This window comes from Orcinus orca, chromosome 3, assembly GCF_937001465.1.
Source record: "Orcinus orca chromosome 3, mOrcOrc1.1, whole genome shotgun sequence".
In the NCBI taxonomy this organism is placed as follows: Eukaryota; Metazoa; Chordata; class Mammalia; order Artiodactyla; family Delphinidae; genus Orcinus; species Orcinus orca.
The window spans coordinates 87,562,240-87,584,681 of NC_064561.1; the positions used below are offsets into that span (position 1 = coordinate 87,562,240).

The 22,442-nt window shown below is 34.4% G+C and overlaps 1 protein-coding gene across 1 annotated transcript in view; it reads left to right on the plus strand.

Moving 5' to 3' along the window:
• DTWD2 (DTW domain containing 2) overlaps nt 1–22,442 on the plus strand; it is a 155,496-nt gene that overhangs the window by 81,848 nt on the left and 51,206 nt on the right. Inside the window, exons 6-8 of the mRNA XM_004267481.4 lie at nt 10,153–10,243; nt 14,247–14,341; nt 17,123–17,315. Coding sequence (XP_004267529.1) covers nt 10,153–10,243; nt 14,247–14,341; nt 17,123–17,315 — 379 coding nt within the window. The remainder of the gene's footprint in view (nt 1–10,152; nt 10,244–14,246; nt 14,342–17,122; nt 17,316–22,442) is intronic.

Sequence of the window (22,442 nt, forward strand, 5' to 3'; positions counted from 1 at the left end):
GCTAAGGAGCATAGAATTCTGCTGCACATGGATCTGGAGGCTTAATTTGATGAATCATATGGGTAGTCTTTATTCATTCAATCATTATTAATTCATTATCCAGTAAAGGCACAGCTTGGGTCATAGAAAAACAATTAAGAAATTGTTTCCTCTAGAATTCATAGTGAATTGAATGTGAGGGAAAACATGTCTATGTAATAAATATTTAAGACAAATTATGAAAGTATAAAATAAGAGTTTGTAGAGCAAAGAGTGATTTACTTAACTTGCTATTAAGAAAGATGTTTATTTTTTTATATTTGTTTTATTTTGATATAAGAAGACAAAGTAAATAATAGGATAACTGACTATAGATGATTACTTTATGACAAGATTCTCAGTTGACCTGTCACTTTGTCATTGCAGCTCTAGTAGGGGCTTTATATAGATGCTGTATATAGTCATCTCTCTGGACACAAGGCTTTTGTTTTCCAAGCATCTGGCTCCTCTGAAGGCTTCTTTTTTTTTTTTTTTTTTTTTTTTTGCAGTACAAGGGCCTCTCACTGTTGTGGCCTCTCCCGTTGCGGAGCACAGACTCTGGACGCGCAGGCTCAGCGGCCATGGCTTACGGGCCCAGCCGCTCCGCGGCACGTGGGATCTTCCCGGACTGGGGCACGAACCCATGTCCGCTGCATCGGCAGGCGGACTCTCAACCCCTGCGCCACCAGGGAAGCCCTGAAGGCTTCTTTAATATAATAACACTTACTAAAATTTTTCCTAGTTGTAGATCTTATAGTAGGAACAAGCTTATCTCTAGGCCAGTGATCTCTAAATTATTTTGAATACATACCACAGTTGGTTAAAATATTTAGGATGTAGTTCTAATAGGTATACATATTTATCTATGATAATATACATTTATCATATATTAATGTATGACTTGCCTCTTAAACCATAAAAAAACATAGATAAAAAGGGAAGAGATAATGGTGAAATAAACTATTTAAAAATGTTTTGCTAATTGTGATGGGGTCCTAGTCTTATTATTTAGTATTTTTGAGACATAATATATACTTACAGTAAGGTTTATGATAGTAACTTACTGATAGTAAGATGTGATTTCATAGTTCAAATAATCTTTATAATTTCTACTTTTTAAAGTTATCGTCATCTGATTAGATTTATTAACTCTAATGAAGAGTTTGAAGTAGCAGTAAGAAAGGAACAGCTCTGCCATATACTTATTTATTTGTGATTATGTAATTAGAATTTCTTCAGTATAGACTCTTTGTGGGTATATATAGTTTCTTTGTGGGTGCTGTTGTTAACACTTCATGTTATGAAACTCCTCCTTTTCTATTAGGATACTGCATATCCTGACACATTACCATGTGATATACCATCTCACAGAGGGAGTGTTATTCTATGTACTAAATATTAGTTGTTTAATTATAAATAGAAGTGATAATATTGATACTATCTTTTTGCACCCCATTGGGATATTTTACTTAACTCACTTTGGACACCACTCTTCTAAGCGTGCCTAGGTCAATATGTCTCATTTAAAGGTATTTATTATCTTTAGAGAGTTACTTCCTCTCCTATAACAGTGATTTTTTTTCTAAGTCTGTTGTTCCTCTACTCCTGAAGGCATTTATAAAATAAAATAATGTAGTGATAAAAAACAGATTTAAGGGGTTATGAGAATATCATTTCTTTTACACTTGAAGCAATCATACATGGTTGAGATTGCTTCTCTTTATGAGATGAAATTTTATTATAATATTATATTAATAACGAAAAGCTGTTTCTTCTTTCATTGATTATATTGGATATAGTTTCAAAAATGTAAAACCTAGAGTTTATTTTACAGATTATTTAAGTTTCTTTAAAGTGACAGTAGAGGGCACTGTGGCATTTCGTTTTTCAAAGTCTGTTTTAAAATTAGAAAGTTGTTGCCATTTTTATGTGTAATGCAGTGTATCTATTCAACTGATCTATTGAAAAGTGATGAAACTCTTTGTTCTTTGCTTTTTCAGTCTATGGGACTAAAAATTTTTTGTTGAGTGTTGGAAAACTTGAGGTGCGTTATCTTTCTGGGCTCTACATTTGCTTTTTTTTAGTGGGTAAAAGAAATTCTTTTAAAGATAGTGATTCTTGTAAATCTATTCACTGATCTTTTTTTTTTTAAGATTTAATTTTATTTATTTTGGCTATGTTGGGTCTTTGTTGCTGCGTGCGGGCTTTCTCTAGTTGTGGCAAGTGGTGTCTACTCTTTGTTGCATTGTGTGGGTTTATCTTTGCAGTGGCTTCTCTTACTGTGGAGCACGGGCTCTAGACGCGTGGGCTTCAGCAGTTGCAGCACATGGGCTCAGTAGTTGTGGCATGTGGGCTCTAGAGCACAGGCTCAGTAGTTGTGGCGCATGGGCTTAGTTGCTCCGCGGCATGTGGGATCTTCCCCGACCAGGGATCAAACGCGTGTCTCCTGCATTGGCAGGCGGATTCTTATCTACTGCGCCACCAGGGAAGTCCCGTATTCACTAATCTTTAAAGTATGCCTTATTAGTACTATGAGAAAAATAGCTTTCAGTGAATATTATGTTAGAAATTAATTAAACTTTTAAATATTAATTAAACTTTTGGAAGATGTTTTTGTAGGTTTTAGCATCTCTAGTCATATGTCAGATATAATTTTATTTCCCTACAGGCTGTCAAAGATAGCATACCCAGAGTGACAGATTACCCCTGTTTTACAGCATTCACTTCAGAAGCCAGTCAGTCCTAGTCTGACAGGAAGCCTACGTATTTATTTCTACAACCTTATTGAGAAAAGAAGAAAAAGCTTATTTCATAAAATTTGTTCAGGGAAATTATTTGAAAATTCCATTTATATGTTAAGAATATAATGAACATTAATTGGTTGTATAGATTTTAAAGAAGATAAACCCCAGTGATAGAGAACAGTATTTACAATACATTTTCAATGTGTTGTAAGTGTTGAAGAGGGAAAAAAATCTCAGCTCTTACTTTGGTCATTCTGTTATAAGTTAGTTGAAAAATTACATTTTTATTACATTTGCCTGTGATTCAGTAGTTATTCACCAGAACTTTCTTGGTATCTTATTACTAGTTCTTTGAAGAAGGAAATTGAAAACCTCTGACACAGTCAGGATCACATAGCAAGACAATGATATTGTCAGTGACATATCTTAATAGTTATTCCCTAAACCTATACCCAATTTACCTGTTGATATTTATTCAGATATTAAATTTTCTTCCTTAGATCTATATAAATTGTAAAAGTAGTTTGATTTTTATTTTAAGATGAATGTTCATTATTTATAAATAATGATAAATAATAAGGTTCGATGTGTAGTTATCTGATCTGTTTTTTTCCTATCATCCATAATAGTTCATAGGAAGCAAGGAACTTTTAAAAAATTTTTTTCTGGCACAGTGAAAACATACACATTCAATAAGGGCAGTAATCTTTCTCTCTTTTATTGTCCCAAATGCTTAATGTCTGGTACATAGTTAAGATGTACAGTAAATGTTTGAATAAAATTTTGTTGGATTTATAAATTATTTAATCCATTATTGACTTGAAATATTTAAGCCTTCAAGGATTAAGTTTGAATGTAGGGAGATTTTTTTTTTCTTTGGAAAAATATTTTATTTTTATTTAAAAATTTTACTTACTTTTTTGTTCAATTTTTTTAAACTAAAAAATACAAAAACAGTTCATCCATTTCTCCCCCTTCCATCCCCTGCCTCTGGCAGCCACCAATCTTTTCTCTGTATCTATGAGCTTAGGTTTTTTTGTTTTGTTACGTTTTTTTTAAAGATTCCATATATAAAGAGAGATCATATGGTATTAATCTTTCTCTGTCTGACTTATTTCACTTAGCATAATGCCCTGGAGGTCCATCCATGTTGTCACAAATGGCAAGATTTCATTCTTTTTTTATGGCTGAATAATATTCCATTGTATATATATCACAATTTCTTTATCCATTCACCTACTGATGGACACTTTGTTTCCATATCTTGGCTATTATAAATAATTCTGCACTCAACATGGTAATGCAGATATCTTTTTGATTTAGTGTTTTCATTTTCTTTAGATAAATATCCAGAAGGGGAATTGCTGGATCATATAGCGGTTCTATTTTTATTTTTTTAAGGAATCTCCATACTGTTTTCCATAGTGGCTGCACCAATTTATATTTGCACCAACAGTGTAGGAGGGTTCCCTTATCTCCACACCTTCTCCAGCATTTATTGCTATTCTCCTTGACAGTAGCCATTCTAACAGATGTGAGGTGATATCTCATTGTGGTTTTGGTTTGCATTTCCCTGATGATTAATGATGTAGAGCATCTTTACATGTACCCGTTGGCCATCTGTATATCTTCTTTAGAAAAATGTCTGTTCAGATTTTATGCCCATTTTTCAATTGGATTGTTTTTTTTTTTTTACTCTTGAGTTGTATGAGTTCTTTATATCCCCTTATGAGATATATGATTTTCAAATATTTTCTCCCAGTGTGTCGGTTGTCGTTTCATTTTGTTGATAGTTTCTGTTTCTGTGCAGAAGCTTTTTAGTTTGATGTAGTCCCACTTGTTTATTTCTGCTTTTGCTTTTGCTTTTGGTGTCAGATTAAAAAAATCATTACCAAGACCTAAGTCAAGGAGCTTACTGCCTATATTTTCTTCTAGGAGTTTTATGGTTTCCAGCCTTACACTCAAGTCTTTAAACCATTTTGAATTGATTTTTGTGTATGGTATAAGATAGTAGTCCATTTTCATTCATCTGTATGTCCAACCTTCCTAACACCATTTAGAAGAGACTGTCCTTTCCCCATTGTATATTCTTGGCTCCTTTGTTGTTAATTAATTGACCATACATGCATGGGTATATTTCTAGGCTCTGTGTTCTGTCCTGTTGATCTATGTCTGTTTTTATGTCAGTATAATACTGTTTAAATACTAGGGCTTTGTTAGTATAGTTTGAAATCAAGGCGCACGGTGCCTCTAGCTTTATTTGTCTTTCTCAAGATTGCTTTGGCTGTTTGGTTTAATGGTTCCATACAAATTTAAGGAATTTTGGTCCTATTCCTGTGAAAAATGTCATTGGAATTTTGATAGGGTTTGCATTGAATCTGTAGATTGCTTTGGGTAGTATGGACATTTAAAAAATGTTAATTCTTCCAATCCACGAGTACAGAATATCTTTCCATTTATTTGTGTGTTCTGCATTTCCTTTCATTAATGTCTTGTAGTTTTCAATATACAGATCTTTCACCTCCTTTGTTAAGTTTATTCCTAGGTATTTTATTCTTTTGGAAAAAGATTTTAAATTGAGGAGAGCAATTTCTCTGCACTTATTCACTAGTTTGGTAAGAGATGGTTTAACATTTGGATAGCTAGTCACCAGCATAGTACATGCAGACAATTGTGGAGTAGGAAAGTATGAGAAAAATTGCTGTTAATAACAAATAAGCAAAATTCTTAATTAATTAATAAGGGGGTTAATAAAGGGGACATGCTTTAAAATAAATGGGTAGTGATATTTTATGAGCATGTTAAAGCATAAACCAAAACAATTAGGTTTAGCTTAAATCACAGTTAACAATGTTTGTACATAAAGTGCTTAGCTGTTTTTTTTTTAAGTAAATATTTTCTTCAGTAAATACTTTTTCTCCCTATATGGTATTGCTTACCAGAAAGATCACAAATGATAACAAAGGAAGATCTGAGGGAATTCCCTAGTGGTCCAGTGGTTAGGACTTGGAGCTTTCACTGCCAGGGCCCAGGTTTGATCCCTGGTTGGGGGACTAAGGTCCTGCAAGCTGGACGTTGTGGCCAAAAGGAAACGAAACAACAAAAATGTCAAAGGAAGATCTGGGACTCTGAATTTCATTTATAATACAAACTAATTGCTTTAGTACTAGAGAGGAAGTGAAGGAGAGATCAGTATTTGATATGTAAGAAAATGAAAGGATAGGATAAGAAATTGTGTAGGAGGAGAAAGGAATTTCAAGGTCAAGGTAAGAGGGAATGCAAAGGTATTCCCTCATGTATTCAACAGTATTTATTGATAGCTTACTATGCTAGGTGCTGGGATATAAAAGTGAAGAAAGTAGGTCAAGTCCTTGGCTCTTAGGTAGCTTACATTGTAGAGAAGGAAACCCACCTTAACATAACATGATGTCAAATAGTGGTAAAATGCCTCTTTCTTACTAATTAGGTTGAACGTTCTTTTTTCATTGCATTTTTATATTTTTTAAAAAACCAGCTTTATTAAGATACGATTGACAGACCATGGCATTTATCCTACTAAAGTGTATAATTTAGAGGTTTTCTGTAATATTAGCAAAGTTGTGCAAACACCACCAGTATTACAATGATTTTAGTAGATTATCTTTGAGTATCTCTTTACAACATCTTTCTTTTAAGCTGCCTTCTTCTTTTGGTATTGCATCCTGTCCAGTAGGCTCCACTAATTATCAGTTGATCATTTTATCATTTCGATACAGTGCCCTGGAGAATAAATTGCTCAGCAGTCTGATCCAGTTAAATTTGGAGAGGGGTAGTTTTTGAGGCCACTCTGAGTTTTTTTCTGACTGCATGTGTGTTCTTCTTAGCTGTCTCTTTCCATGGTTCTTTCTGATGAACTAGCTGGCCTATGATTTAGCTGTTGCTCTTAATTAAGAAGAGTTATTGTTTTTGAGAGCACCCTTAGGCTTGAACTTCTCACACTCCATTTCAAATAAAGTCAGTTACTTTAGGGAGAGCTTCAGAGCTCTCTTATAGTCTGCCTCTCCTCCAACGTGGATTCTCTGAGTCACTGTTCTGGGCACAGGTCTAGTCAGTAGCCTCTGACTTGCTGCTTCTGGTGTTGAACTTCTGTCCTACGAGTGAACTGGGGTGAGAACAGTTGGGGTCCCAGCATTTTCAGCCTACTGCACTGTGGTACAGCTTCTGTTTTTTAACTGGAGGCTGGGTGGAGGAAGGGAGACTGCTCTGTTGGCCACACTCACCAGGAATTTATTTTCTTCAATTTGGAGTTGGAAGGATGAGAGATGCTGATGGTCTACCTTTCTCTGTGACATATGGTAAGTCTTGATTGAAAGCTGAGAGGAAGCTCTGTTCTCTTGGCCACACTTACCTGGAGTGGAGTTTCTGTCAACCTAAACTGGGGCAAGGTAGTAAATGGGTTATGGCTCAAATGCCACAAACTATCCCAATACCAAGTTTTCATAGATTTTCTTGAATAATGTTTCTTCATTTGAATATGCCCTTAGGACAATTTCCAGAGACTTTATTGTTTTAAGTTTTTTTAAAAAAGATTTATTTATTATTTATTTGTTTATTTTATTTAGTTTTGGCTGTGTTGGGTCTTAGTTGCAGCACGTGGGAACTTTGTTGAGGCACGTGGAATCTTTTGTTTGTGGCGTGTGGGCTCTTTGTTGTGGCGTGCGGGTTTCTCTCTTGTGGTGCGTGGGCTTCTCTCTAGTTGTGGCGTGTGGGTTTACTCTTCTCTAGTTGTGGCACGCGGGTTCCAGAGTGCGTGGGCTCTGTGGTTTGTGGCACACAGGCCCTCTAGTTGAGGCACACGAGCGCAGCAGTTGTGGCATGTGGGCTTAGTTCCCCGTGGCATGTGGGATCTTAGTTCCCTGACCAGGGATTGAACCCGCGTCCCCTGCATTGGAAGGCGGCTTCTTTACCACTTGTCCACCAGGGAAGTCCCTCCAGAGACTTTAAATGGTGGTTTTATAAAACAGTATTTGTCAGTTTTGCTTGTTTCACTGGAGTGTGGGTCTCTGAAGCAACTTTCCCTGTTATCCTGGAAGCAGAACTCTCCAAACTATTTAATTCTAAATCTTCCTAAAGATCAAACATGTCCTTCCAGTAAAGAAATTACTACTTAATTCTAAATCTTCCTAAAGATCAAACATGTCCTTCCAGTAAAGAAATTACTATCCCAGGTAACTTTTTTTCCCCCCATGAACAGAGGTTTTGGTCAGACATGAAACCCAGAGCTATCAATAGCTAAAGCAGTTCTTTGCACTATCCTAACTGTCATACTAAGGACCTTTATAATTACTATATATGTCATGAACTAAAGATGTTATTTTAACTGTTTATTTTACCTAGTTTTCTGCTACCCACAGAAATCTACAGCTTTCACTCAGCTTGTTTACTTGTTGGATTTTGCAGTTCTTTGGCCCTGCTGATATGTGGATGCTTCCTGCATAAGACATATGACATTTTTGCATTCTTTCATATTCTTAGAATCATATAATTTATAAATATGTAAGTTGATATCCAGTTAAATTCTGATTTTTAAAAAATGGCTTCATCTGATCTTAAATTACATTTTATAAAAGAATTTTACTGACATCTGATCATGCATTGCAGTCATATGCAGAGTTTCATATAAAAATATCAGAAACTTAGGGACTTCCCTGACAGTCCAGTGGTTGAGACTTTGCCTTCCAATGCAGGGGTTGTGGGTTCAATCCCTGGTTGGGGAGCTAAGATCCCACGTGCCTCGGGGCCAAGGGACCAGAACATAAAGCAGAAGCAGTGTTGTAACAAATTCAATAAAGACTTTAAAAAAAATGGTCCACATCAAAAAAATCTTTAAAAAAAATCAGAAACTTAAACTTTTAGAATTCTAATGTATCTCATTCTCTTCCTCCTCCTATTGAATGGGAAATCCTTTCTAATTGCAGCCCTTGATCTGTTTGTCAGTATACGTAGTTCCATCAGTCACTGCTCCGGTGTTTACTTATGTTTAAGTGGTCTTCTTGGGACCGCTGAAAGACTCTCCATTCCTATAAATCTCACATTCCTGAGAAGGAACCCATTGTAGGTCTGAGTAGTCACACGGAATCATTTCAGACATCACTGGAAAACAAGTATATTGATTTTCCTTTGGTTAATCATCCACTCTGGGTTCATTGGTGGAGAGGGCAAGTGGGGTCATGTTGTACAATACATTTCTACCTTTGCGTAAGATATTGTCTAGATGATTTCTTCAGCAGGAGCAAAGGTTTGACAGTTTCTTGTAGAATGAGGTGGTAGATATAATTGAACCAATTTACTTGCACTGTGTTTTATTAATATAAGTATTTCTTACCTTAGGCTATAACTCAACATAAGTAAAATTGAGGAAACAGTTGATAGTGATCAGTTTTCTAGTAGTAAGTATGCTGTTGGGAATTCCCTTTAATATAACATTCACTTGTGTACTATTGTAATGGCATGTAACATCTGCCTATAATAGTGATCCATTGTGAAAATTTACTTCCATCATATACTGTATCTGGCCGTTTGTTGAATTTCATATTATAAACACACATATTAAATATAGGATATAATGGTAAACTATCCATGTATATTCCTTCAATACCTTTGGAAGGACACACAAGAAACTAAGCACTGGTTGTCCTTAGGGAAGAGAATGCACCAGACTGGAGGACTGAGATGGGAAGTATACCCTTTTATTCCATCTGAATTTTGTAATAAGTATTTTTGAAACAATAGTAAAGCACTAAAAAGTAACTAAAACAAAAACAACAAAGTAAACAATAACAAAAGGGAAAACAAAAGGATAAACTGGTGTTCTGTGGATATAATTCTAGCCAAAAATATTTTGGTGGCCCGTTTGGGTTTCTTCTCACAATTGGTAAGCTCTCCATGTTGACTGATGGCTAAGTTTGATTAGAACTCTCTTCTAGGTGGTAATTATATTCTAATATTTTATCATCATTTTGTTCTCTCCAACTTCAGATGATTTAGATCAATTGCCAGGTTTCTCTTTGACATGAGATCTGTTCTTGATTTGGAATGCAAATTATTAGAAGTGTTTCTTCATGAATAAAAAGACCATGGTGGTGACTTATGAGTATTCTTCCATTGAAGATAATTAAGGCAAGATTTTTTGAGGTACTTTGATCTATGTGGATGGTAAAAAATTTACTTGAGTCTTTTTTCAAATTCTCATATTGAAAATATGATTGATTAAATTCATTCTTGGTATCATTTTAAAGAATGCAGCTTTAGCAAATCTATATAATGAAGTGAGATTATGTTCAAATTTTAGGTTATTGGTATATAATTTTGTTTTAAACATACAGGTTTTCATTTTTTTTCTGCCCTTTAGCCGACCTCAGAAAGTGTGTTTGTGTCCGTTTCTACCAGTGCATCCTCTACACATCTCTACCCACTTGTACATAATTCAGCATCCAGCAGAGGTAAGATGTTATAAAATACACAATTTCAGATAGAATATTAGGATACAAGAGGAAGCATACAGATGAACATACTCATCCCTTTCAGCTCTTCAGCATTTTTGAAAATAAATTGATGATAAATGCTCTCTTTGGGAAAAAAATAGTTTCTTTTATATATTATATGATAGTATAGTATCATATGCTTTATAGACAGACAAAAAATGTGTTATTTCATAAAATGGTGTTATTTCATAGAAAGTACATTACTGAATTGTATAATGAATATTGAATATATAGAAGTTTAGAACTCCAACAATTTTGTATAGAGGAAAAAAAGATTTTGTGAGTAGAGAGCTAAGAAATTATTGCTTTTTAAATTCTGGTCATAGCTTGTATCCTTTGATGTCTTTTCTTGTTAGGGCAGAGATAATGCTCAGCATTTTAGTGTTATAAAATGAATGCGTAAAATAAATTTTTTACTTCTTTAAGTGAATAGAACAAATATGTATGTTTTACATGTATATATAAAAATAAATATATAAAAATATGTGTACGTGTTGTATAGAAAGACTTTTTAGTTAATAATTTCATATGTTGGTGAGAATTATGCATGTGCTAGTGTGTATGTATGTTAGTAACTCTTGATTAACTGCAGTAATGAAGAGAGGAGCGAAGGAGATCATAGAAAACCAGAAATTATCATCAATACCAAACTAGTTGATGCATGGTACAAAAATGGGTTTACTGTAAACTGAAGTTAAAACTCTTCCAGGCTTTTGAAGGAGGAATAATTTTTTCTTAAATTTCTGAGGTGTATACCACTTGAAGACTTTAACAAAGACATTAAAGTATATTAATCTGTCACTTTCCTTTTCCAAATGATGGAGCAATTATTCTTTTATTGCAAATTGTTAAATATTTCATTTGTTGGGCAGCCTTTTTTTTTTTCAGTGTTAACAACATGCTTTTGTCAGGATTGTGACACTTTAATCACTAGCATTATTTTACTGCGTTTAAACATACAACACGGTGCAGCTCAAATTTACATAAAATGATAGCTTACTGGCCATAACAGTTGTGGCTAAAACTTGACTTTTGATGTTGAGTGCTGTTTTCATTTTGCCATATGCATAGTATGGGGCCTTTTCATTGTTGTATGGTTCCAGACATAAGATGGCTTTTAAAATGTAGGTGTTTTCATAGATTTGTGGCAGTTTTAATGTTTTCATATCTCTTATTTGTTCCTTTTTTTCTTCATTCCTCTCTTGTCCTCCATACCCCCTCCCCCACTTTCTCCTCCTTCTCTCCCTCCTTCCCTTCCTTCCTTCCTTCATAGTTAATTCACAGTTTAGATGATTCATCCATAATTGTGTGTGCTATAAATGTATTTTATGTATGTACAAGTACATACATATTGTTTTTCCTTAAAGTTCCAAGGAACTTTACAATCTTAATCTAAGTCAATCATACTTGGCTGCCTTGTGCTTAATCTCAGCATACTGTTTTCAATAAAAGAATAGGCCAATTTGATGACTTCCCCTAAAAAATGATTGAAAACCATTTGGATAGGCTCTAGGAGGGGGCTTTGAGAAAAGAAGACTTGATGGAGTGGATGAAATGGAGGTGATATGATGGAGCATTTCAAAGAGTAGGTATATGCATATAGAAAATTACTTAAGGATAAAAACAAAACAGTTATCTCAAGAATAACAAAAATACTTTACAAGAAAGAAACGTGTTAAATTGCTTGGCGTTTTGTGAACTACGTATATGTAGGCATTAATTATGTAAATACTGTTTATTGATTTAACTAAAAATATTAGAAGATGTAAGGGTAAGGAGTGTTGTAAGAAAGCTAAATTTTCATTTATTACGAGAGGCTGTAGTTATAGAATGCTGTAGTTAAGAGTAAGGCTCAGGAGTTTAAATCCTTAGCAGCTCTGTAAACTCTGTAACCCTGGGCAAGATAATTAACCTCTCTGTGCTTCAGTTTTGTCATTAGTGAAATGGACATAATAAAAAATATACTTCATTACTTGGTGGTGGTGCGTAGTAAATGAATAATATATAAAATGCACTTAGAATTATATACGTTAAAGTTAGCTATTATGATAATAAATGGTAGTTTTTAGATAATAGCTAAAATTGATAAGAAATAGCAAGACATATATAGAAATATGGACATAACTACTGGAAGAAATAGAAGAGTTAAAGTGATTGCCTCTAGGAAGTAGTATTGGGGAGTGTATCTGGGAACATTACAAATCTTTAGGCACCATTTAATTTGACTATTTTACATGTGTTACTTTGACAAAAGTTTGGAAAGTGATTTAATTATGTGTCGAAGTCTCAATAGTGATGGTAAGGAGGGAGGAAAACAGTATGAGACGCTGGAAAATGTCCTGAAACTTCCCTCTCGCCTATCTCCTGCTAGTCCCATTCATCATACGAGCTGCTCCAACTTGTTTTCAGGCTTCCTCAGAGTGCCAGCCTGCTACATGTTCTTTTTAGTTAAAATCCCAGCAAATTCAGACTCTTCTGTTTCCTTTTTGAACTTTATATTAGGTAGATCAGTTTAACTACTCTCAGCATCTGCAAATTTACCTTTTACATGCTATTTTAATCAATACTTCCAAGACCCAGGGGTGAAAGAGGTAAACACAAAAATGTCCCTGAGGGTGTATCTATGTGTCTGTTTGTGGTGGTTGAATACTGTTACTACAATACTTTTGGTTTCTGTTTAAACGTAAATAATGTAATTATAAATTTATTTTTAATTACTTTTATAAATTCATATATAACTTTATTATTTTGTATATTTACTAAATAACTGATATTCCTAAAGGAAAGTAAGTAATATTTGGTATTCCTTTAGTACATTGTCTTTTTTATAGACACAAGTTATTCACTGTGAGGATATGTATATGCAGGATTATATAAACTGGTAAAGCTAACATTGGGCTCTATGTAAGTAAACTGATTAGAGAGGGCCTCTGTCACTTATTTGATCAAGCATGACATTCCGAGATGGGCCAGTGGAGAAGAGCCAGGCAGTGACTGAGCACTATAGACCAAAATAACCAAGAAAAGTATGAGGCTAAAGCAGAATAGCTAAGCACCTGACTTTACTAAGGATTAAGAATGGAATTCTTGTGGCAACCAGAAAGGTGGTTTTTAGTGTTGGAAGTTAGGACGTTGAAAAAAACCCACTGATTTATGGTGAACATTATCTATGATGATAGTTAATGCAATTTACAGAAATGGTCACCAGCTTTTTTCACACTAAAGTTATAATTTTTTTCTTTTTCCATACTTTATTCCTTGGAAGGAAGGCCATAAATCCAGCCCACACTCAAGTAGGAGGGAGAGATTAAACTCCACCTCCTGGAGAGGGGAGAGTTTATGTTTATTACTTGGAATTCTTCTATGAGGAAGATTTGTCACTTCTCTCCCATTTATTTATTCAATCATTTATTTATATCAGTCTAGACTCTGTATTTATTTTATACTTTGGGTTATAATCCAAATACTGTTATTTTGTTGCTCAAGTTGTTCCATTGGGTGCTCTTTAAGATTGGCTTCTGTGTCCCTTTGATATGCCCTATTGTTTTGGTTTTTTTTGAGCACTTCCTTGCTTTTGGGGCATAAATATCTAGGCAGTTACCTTCAAGTTGACATACTACAAAATGTAATTACTAGTGAAATAAAAAGTTTGTCAGAATAAATGAATTCAATTTAGTTAAACACAAATTTACATTTTTCATAATCTTTATTATTTAGAATAATGTTATCCTTTTTGATCAGTAAACATGTAAATACACCCAAATAGAATAAAAATATACACTTGTATTATATTTAATACTGATAAGTCAGAGAAACTGTACCTCTTTTTATTAAACTGTGGTCTGTAGTAAAAGACTTGTGAAAATTATACATAATGCTGTGAATCAGATGTTCATCAAAAGGTTTTAAAAGCGTGTTTATCTAATTAGAATCTACGTTTTAATTAATTATTTAATTACAGGAAAACAAGGTGTTGCGGACAGTTCCTCTGCTAGCAGCATGTCTCCCCCAAGATAAGTGTAAAGTCAAGATTGGTCGTCGCTTCAGTGAGGAAAGGTAAATTAACTTTTAGGGCAATTTAAATGAATTCTTTTTTTACTTTAAAAATGGTTTCCTTCAAGTTACCTATTAGACCTAGAACGTGGTACATTGGAAATGGTTAAAAAATTTAATTTCTGCCTTCTCTCTCAAAATAATACAAGATAAGCAAAACATAAACATAAACAAAAACAGACCAAAATGGAATAAACAAATTATAGCATTATCTAAATTCCATGGTATATATGTTGAGCCTAAAAGGCATGTATATTTCCTGTTTATTTCATTTTTGTTAAGATATTTTATTTCAAGATGTTAGTGTACTTGTATTAGATTTAGTTAATGTTTTTCTTTCTTTTTCTTTTACAATTATATATGATATACATTTATATAAACATATATTCATTTCTAGCCCATGAAGGCTTTCCTAAGGTACATTGACTAGAACTATATTTAGTGTTCCAGTTATAGGCACATCCATATTTTAAAAAAATGATAGAATGCCTTCTCTTGTTGTGTTTAAAATATTTTTTTTGATGAGGCCCAGTATGTGCAGCAGTTTGTTAGTTGATATCTTCACAGACAGTTCTGTAATATTCTTGGATCTTATTTTACACTGTATTACAGAACCCATTATTATAAATATATATAATATACTGTATGTATATTGAAATTTTTCTACAAGTTGTTTCTTACCTTTGAAGCATATTTGTTGCTTTTCTACCTATTCAGAGCCTTCACAAATTACTCTGATCCTATCTACACAGTTAAATATATTTTTAGATTTCTTTTTCAGTTCACTTATGAAAATGCTAAGTAAGACTAGTGGCAGCACCAAGCCCAAGGAATTGACCAAACTTTTTCCTTCCTTTATTATTTTAGCTTTGTATTATGAAAACATCATGTTAGAACTTTATAAAATCATTTTTTTCCTTTCTCTGAAACTATTGGTTAGGCATTCTTTTCTCATATAGATTTTTCTTTTGCACAGTTTGCATTGCCTTGTCCCCCAGAGGTGAGCTTTGCTCTGGGCTTGGTGCTGCTGTTGCAGATTCTGCCATTTTGTTGGGAGTGGAAGCACCATCCAGAGCCCTTCACATGGGGAGCAACCACATAATTTACACTGTGACACTTCTTTCACACAGAGGCTCTTTATAATGATAGTTTCTTTATAATTCTTGGATAGATGTGGATATATAATCTGCCAGCTTGGATCTTGGTTATTTTATTGCAAAAATGGTGAGCATCTATGGTGGTAGAAGTGGAAACCATCTGGGTCATCCCTGACATTTGGCTATGTAACCCTTCCACAGATGTGCGTGGGGATGAGAAACTTGATATTTTTCTAAATAGCCTATCCCATTTTGAGCCTATGATATTAAGCGCAGTATTATTAGTTTTTTAAATTTTTATTTATTTTTTTGTGCCTCTTTTTATTTATTTTTTTGGGCCTCTCACTGCTGTGGCCTCTCCCGTTGCGGAGCACAGGCTCCCGACGTGCAGGCTCAGTGGCCATGGCTCACGGGCCTAGCCGCTCCACGACATGTGGGATCTTCCCCGACTGGGGCACGAACCCGTGTCCCCTGCATCGGCAGGCGGACTCTCAGCCACTGCGCCACCAGGGAAGCCCTAAGCTCAGTATTTTTGATGGTACCAAATATAGTGCTTACTCAGTAAATTATTATTCACGTATGGATTTTAAACTAAAGCTGACTAAGATTATTGATTTAATATTAATCTGATAATTGAATGATTTATTTATTTATTTTTATAAATTTATTTTATTTATTTATTTATTTTTGGCTGCATTTGGGTCTTTGTTGCTGCGTGCGGGCTTTCTCTAGTTGTGGCGAGTGGGGGCTACTCTTTGTTGAGGTGCACAGGCTTCTCACTGCAGTGGCTTCTCTTGTTGTGGAGCATAGGCTCTAGGCGTGAGGGCTTCAGTAGTTGTGGCACGTGGACTCAGTAGTTGTGGCTCACGGGCTCTAGAGCGCAGGCTCAGTAGTTGTGGCGCACGGGCTTAGTTCTCCACAGCATGTGGGATCTTCCCTGACCAGGGCTCGAACCCATGTCTCCTGCAGTGGCAGGTGGATTCTTAACCACTGCACCACCAGGGAAGTCCTGAATGATTGATTTAGTTTTTTGTTAGAGTATGTGATGTAACCATGGGGGAATGATTAAGAGACTTATTACTTTTAGTATCCTTTGTAAATGGAATTTAAAAATACTTATTTTCAGTTTTTTGCCACTAGTATATAAGAAAACAGTTGGGCTTTGTATATTAACCCTGTATACTATGACTTTCTAAATGTATTTGTTAGTTGTAGAAATTGTTTTGTAGATTCCCTAGAACTTTCAATGTAAGTAGGATTATCTGCAGATAGGGTCATTTATATTTCTTCCTTTCTGATGTTTATGCCTTTTATTTCTTTTTCTTGCCTTATTGTAGTAACTGGGACCTTCAGTACAATGTGTATTATGAGTGGCAAAAGCCCCTATCTTTACCTTGATACCAATCTAAAAGGACGTTGTTAGAGCTGGTATTGGCTGTATATTTTTGTAGATGCTACTTATTATTATAGTTTGAAGATTATACCATTTATTGTCTTTAATTGACTTTTAACTTGTCTCCTTCCCCCTCAAGTTTGTTTTGTTGCTTGCAGACAGAGGCTGTGTCATTCTTTATTATATCTCTAGTGACAAAATGCTTTGACATGTATTTTTGAATGAAGTTCAATAAGAATAATAAAACTCCACACCCCCGCCAGGCTAATAAAGACTTTTATTTTAAACTTTTAGAGATCCTGAACTTTCAACTGTTTGTCGGAAGTCTGATACATTAATATTATATCCAGGGGCTGAAGCTGCTAATTTGGAAGAATTTATATTAGATTCTCCTATTTATCCTTCCACAATCATCATCATCGATGGTACATGGAGCCAGGCTAAGGACATTTTCTACAAGAATTCCTTGTTCCGACTGCCTAAACAGGTAAACTAGTATTTTAACATAGAGTAAATACAAATGTATAGTTATACATGTATATATTTTCTGTGAGAGGACACACATATGCGTTTATATATGAATTTGATGGTGTTTAGATATGCAAATGTTATGTACAGAGGTATGTATATGCTTGTGTGTATGTTTTATATGTAAGCAGAAAATTTCAAATTTGTCCTTCTTTGTCAGTTCCTACCATCAGATTTCACCATAGTTTAGGCATTTAGCTGTAATAAAAGTTTCTCAGACATTTAATCAGAGCAGTGTAAGGATTATTTATTTCTATGTGTATTAATGTTTTTGTTAAGAAGTGTTATGTTTAAATATTTTTGGAATACTAAATTACTTTGTTCTTATTAGGCATGACTGAGTTTTTATGAAATACTTTTTTTTGTCATTCATGATTATAATCATATGGTTTATCCTTCAATTTGTTGATGTAATTGATGATGATACATTTCCTAATGTGGGACTGTTCTTGTATTATTAGAATGAACTCTACTGGGTCATATTGTACTACCCTTTTGATATATTACAGAAGCTTATATTTTATTTAATGGCTTTAAATTATAATTTATATGTCTTATGTACTTTTATTATAATATTTGGGTACTAAGATAATGGTAACTTCACCAAATAAATAGGAGAGATTTTAATATTTTTCTGTGACTTGGAATAGTTTAAATAATAGTTAACCTAACTTCATTTAGGTGAACTTGAGGTGCTGCCATTTTGTTGTATATGTACAGGACGGTGGGCTGGGAAGCCTTTGTCACGAACCTATAGTACCTATTTCAACTTCCCCCAAATGACTCCGTCCCTGAATTTGTTTTCCTTGGGGGAGGGGGGGATGGATTGTACCATGAATAAGAAGTATTAATTTTTTTAAAGACAAATTGACTTTGAAGATATAAAAAGTTCACTGCAAGAAATAAAAATTGTGAATGAAGAAAAAAAAAATAGTTTTGCTCCTTAAAAATTACATGGAGCTCTATGGTGAAGCCACCTGATACTGGTCTCTTTAAAATGGTAACTTTAAAACCCTTCTTTCAAACTCTTTCATGAAAATTATTCAAGCTTTCTACTTCTATTTGCTTCATTTTTTAATAGTTTATCTTTTCTAGGGAATTATTCCTTTCCCTTGGGTTAACAGATTATTTGCCATATACCTATATATTCTTAAGTACTTATTTTAATTTCTTCTGGATGTTTCCCTTTTTTTTTTCTAATCATAAACACACACACACACACACACACACACACACACACACACTTTTCTCCCCCATGAACAGACTCAAGAGGGATTTCCTTGTTTATTGAGCTTTTAGAAGTATTAGCCTTTAGATTGTTTTAATGGCTATTAAACTTTATTCTTACTTCATCAATTTGAACTTTTAGCTTGATCAATTTATTTTACCTTTTTCAGCTAAATTATTTTTTCTGATTGTAAGATTTGTGCTATAAGTACTATGTTTCTTTATTAAGATTAGTGAGTTTCTTCTTTAATAATAAAAGGAAAGAAGACTGTAATGTTTCTTCTTAGTATAATTGTCATTGTATCCTATAGTTTTGGATTGATGTGTTTTTGTATCTATACCATTGATATAATTTGTAATTTGTTTTGATTTCTTTCTACCCATGGATTATCAGAGTTCTTAATTCTCAAGTGTTATAACATTTTTGTAGCTATTTTTATTTTTATTTTGTTGGATCATGATAAAATAACATTGCCAACAATATTGTGAATAATTTTATGATTTTTATCAGGGTAAGTACATGGAAAATTTTTGTGCATGTTCTATGAATATAAAAAATTTACCTTCTCTATTTAACAATGAAAGTGTTTACATTTTTTTAGTTTGTTATTGTGGTTTTACTTTATGCTGTTATTTTTGGCATGCCTGGGCTATTTTATATTGAAAAAGGTATATGGAAAGCTTCTATTTGTGTGCTTTTAATGAAGTTATTCCTACATTTTCTTCTTTTTAAATTTATTTTATTTATTTATGTTTGGCTGTGTTGGGTCTTTGTTGCTGCACACAGGCTTTCTCTAATTGTGGTGAGCGGGGGGTACTCTTTGTTGCAGTGTGCAGGCTTCTCATTGCAGTGGCTTCTCTCCGTGGCATGCGGGATCCTCCCGGACCGGGGCACAAACCCGCGTCCCCTGCGTCGGCAGGCGGACTCCCAACCGCTGCGCCACCAGGGAAGCCCCTTAGAAACATTCTTGCAAGAACGGCCTTTGGCATCTGAGAATGTGAATGGTAAACAGTTTGCTGCACAGATATAAACTTTCCCTAAAGGATGAGTGGCTCACTGTTGTACAAACAATGTGGTGTACAATGAATACTTGCTTTTCTGTAGGAGTCTGAAATTTTGGTGCGTGCCAGGCAGAGGGTGTCTATGTAACTAATCTCCAGTAAAGACCTTGGGCCCTGTGTCTCTAATGAGCTTCTCTGGTAGGCAGCACTTAACACAGGTTGTCACAGTGTAATGCTGGAGGATTTAAGTGCATCCTCTTCGACCTCACTGGGAGAGGACTCTTGGAAGCTTGAGCCTGATTTCATTTGGACATGTGTCTTTTCCCTTTGGTAATTTTGCTTTGTGTTCTTTTGCTGTAATAAGTCTTAGTCATACGTTGAACTAGATGCTGAGTTCTGTGAGTCCTAGTGAATCACTAGACCTGTGAGTAGTCTTGGGAACCCATGACAAACTGCGTAACAAAATTCTGCAAAACATAGTATCTTAAAACAGCCATATTATTGTATCTCACGATTTTGTTGGTCAAGAATTCAGTTTGACTTGTTGTCAGAGGTCACTTGGTGATTTTCATCTAATAGTTGGTTTGGTCTGGTGGGTCCAAGAGCTTTCTCCATGAATCTGGCACTTTGGCAGCGATGGATGGAAGGCTGTGCTCAGCTGGGACTGTTGACTGGACTGCCTACATACGGCCTCTCCTGTATTACAGCCCTAAAATGCCAATTAAGAATCAGACTATCCTGAATAGACCGATCATTTATTTATTTTATACTGCTGAAATAGCTTATATTATTATTTTTAGCTGGAATAATTGGAGTTCTGAATTCCCTGTATTACCACATATTTTGTAATGTGTGGTTATTAATTCCTTTTGTTTTCCCCAAACTACCTTCCCTTTGAGTGTTAAGGGATATCTTTTTGTTCTGCTGAATAATTCTGTGTTCATGTTATCTGTACTCTTTGTGATTTTATTAACATGTAACATCTTCTTTTGGCTTTCATATTTCTAAGAAGAGAATGTTTTTATTATATCCTCTTTAGAGAGTGACTATTCTAGTTATTTTTATCTTAACCGTGTCCAGGTTCATTTTTTCATTTGAAAATGAAAAATCTGACCTATATGCAATATGATAGGCTGAGATGCACCATATATATTTTTTTCCTCCAGAAGAACCATGGAGGCATGAGTTCCCTTTGCAGAAAATATTATTACTTTTTATGGCTAGAAATTATTCTTACTTAAGTGGAAAATTTTCAAACCTGTGATTAGAAATATTTCTTTTTTACTCACCAGTTTGTAGTTCCTTGAGAGCCCTTGGAGCCTTTTTTTAAATGAATATCATGAAAAATTCTTGAAATCTTTCAGCGGCTTTTACAAATTTTAGCTCATAGTTTGATAGCTTCACATTTGAGTTCCTTCAGGACTCCTGAGTGAATGTTATTCAATCCTAATTTATTTGTATTCAGCAATCATGTTTATTTTTTGGTATTAACAATAAATGACATCTCTGTTGGATAATATTGCATGTTAGAAAATTTTAGCATGCATTATATAATTTCATTCTTTAAGCAAATTGTTAGATGGTTTGAATAAGTATTTTTTAAAAATTGAATCATAATGTTTTATAGTAGCAGTTAATTTGGCATTCTGTATATGCTATGGATTGTAATAGTTCATATTTGTGAATATTATGTGGCTCTCATTTTAAGAAGTTGTCTCTTTTCATAGCTTACTCCAATTATTTACAATACTATTTTTTTCTGTTTTTGAGATTTAAATAAAAATAATCTCTAAATTAGAATGATAGACTTAGAAGGAAGCTCAAAACTCTGGGTACTAGGGACACAAGAGGTTTTTCATTATCCTCCTTGTAATTATTTTGAAAATTTTCTACATTGAGCAGGAAATTTCAAAGAGGAAAATAAAAATTGCTTGAAATCCTACTATCCATAAATAATCATAGTTAGCATTTTGGTCATTTCCTTTCTTCTGCATCTTCCTGTGGATTTGAATAGTATTGTTAATTATCCCACTTCATAGATGAGAAACCTGAGGCTTAGAGTGATTTTTTAAGTTTGAAAATAGAAGAACTAGAGTGAGAATGGAGATCTTATGACTCCAAATCCCACTGCTCATGGGCATCTGTTCAGTTTTAGGGGCACCACACTACCATCCTGAGTCCTGGTGTTTAGATGATTGTTGTTGTTGTTAATGTTGATCAAGGCAGGCAGGATATTATGCAGTCCACTTGCATCAGGGATGTTCTGAGATTGATATTTGGATACCTGAGGTGAACCCTGGACACTCATGATCACAGTGAGTCTCCCCTCTGCTTTAGTGCACTTAGAGTGCTCAGTTAGGTGATTGAATTTCAGCCTTGATTTCTGACTTATCATTCCATTTCCCCCAGTGGGACTGAACTCTGCCTTAAATCCCCACCTCCCTAGTTCTTGCTCCTAGAAACTGGACCACAGAAGCTCCACCCACTGACTGGAATCTTGTTCCAAAGATAGGATCATGGTGGTACCATCCACCTGACTCTTCTGACCTTGTCTCACTCACAAGTTAGAGTGCTTTTGGCTATTTGACCACCATTTCAGTGTCACTAAAGATATGGATGTTTGCACTGTTGGTCACTCTCTTTGGGGGGGCAGCCCTACAGTGTGGACTCACTCATATCTACTTTCTTCCTTTTTCTCACTAGCATATATATATTGAAGTTGAAATAGTAGGGACTTTCAGGTTTTTTCCATCAGGGTATACTACTTCCTTAGGATAATCCTAAACTATTAATTAGATATTGAATCTCTGCACTTAACCATGTTTTCGTATATATATATATATCTTCTGAACTATTT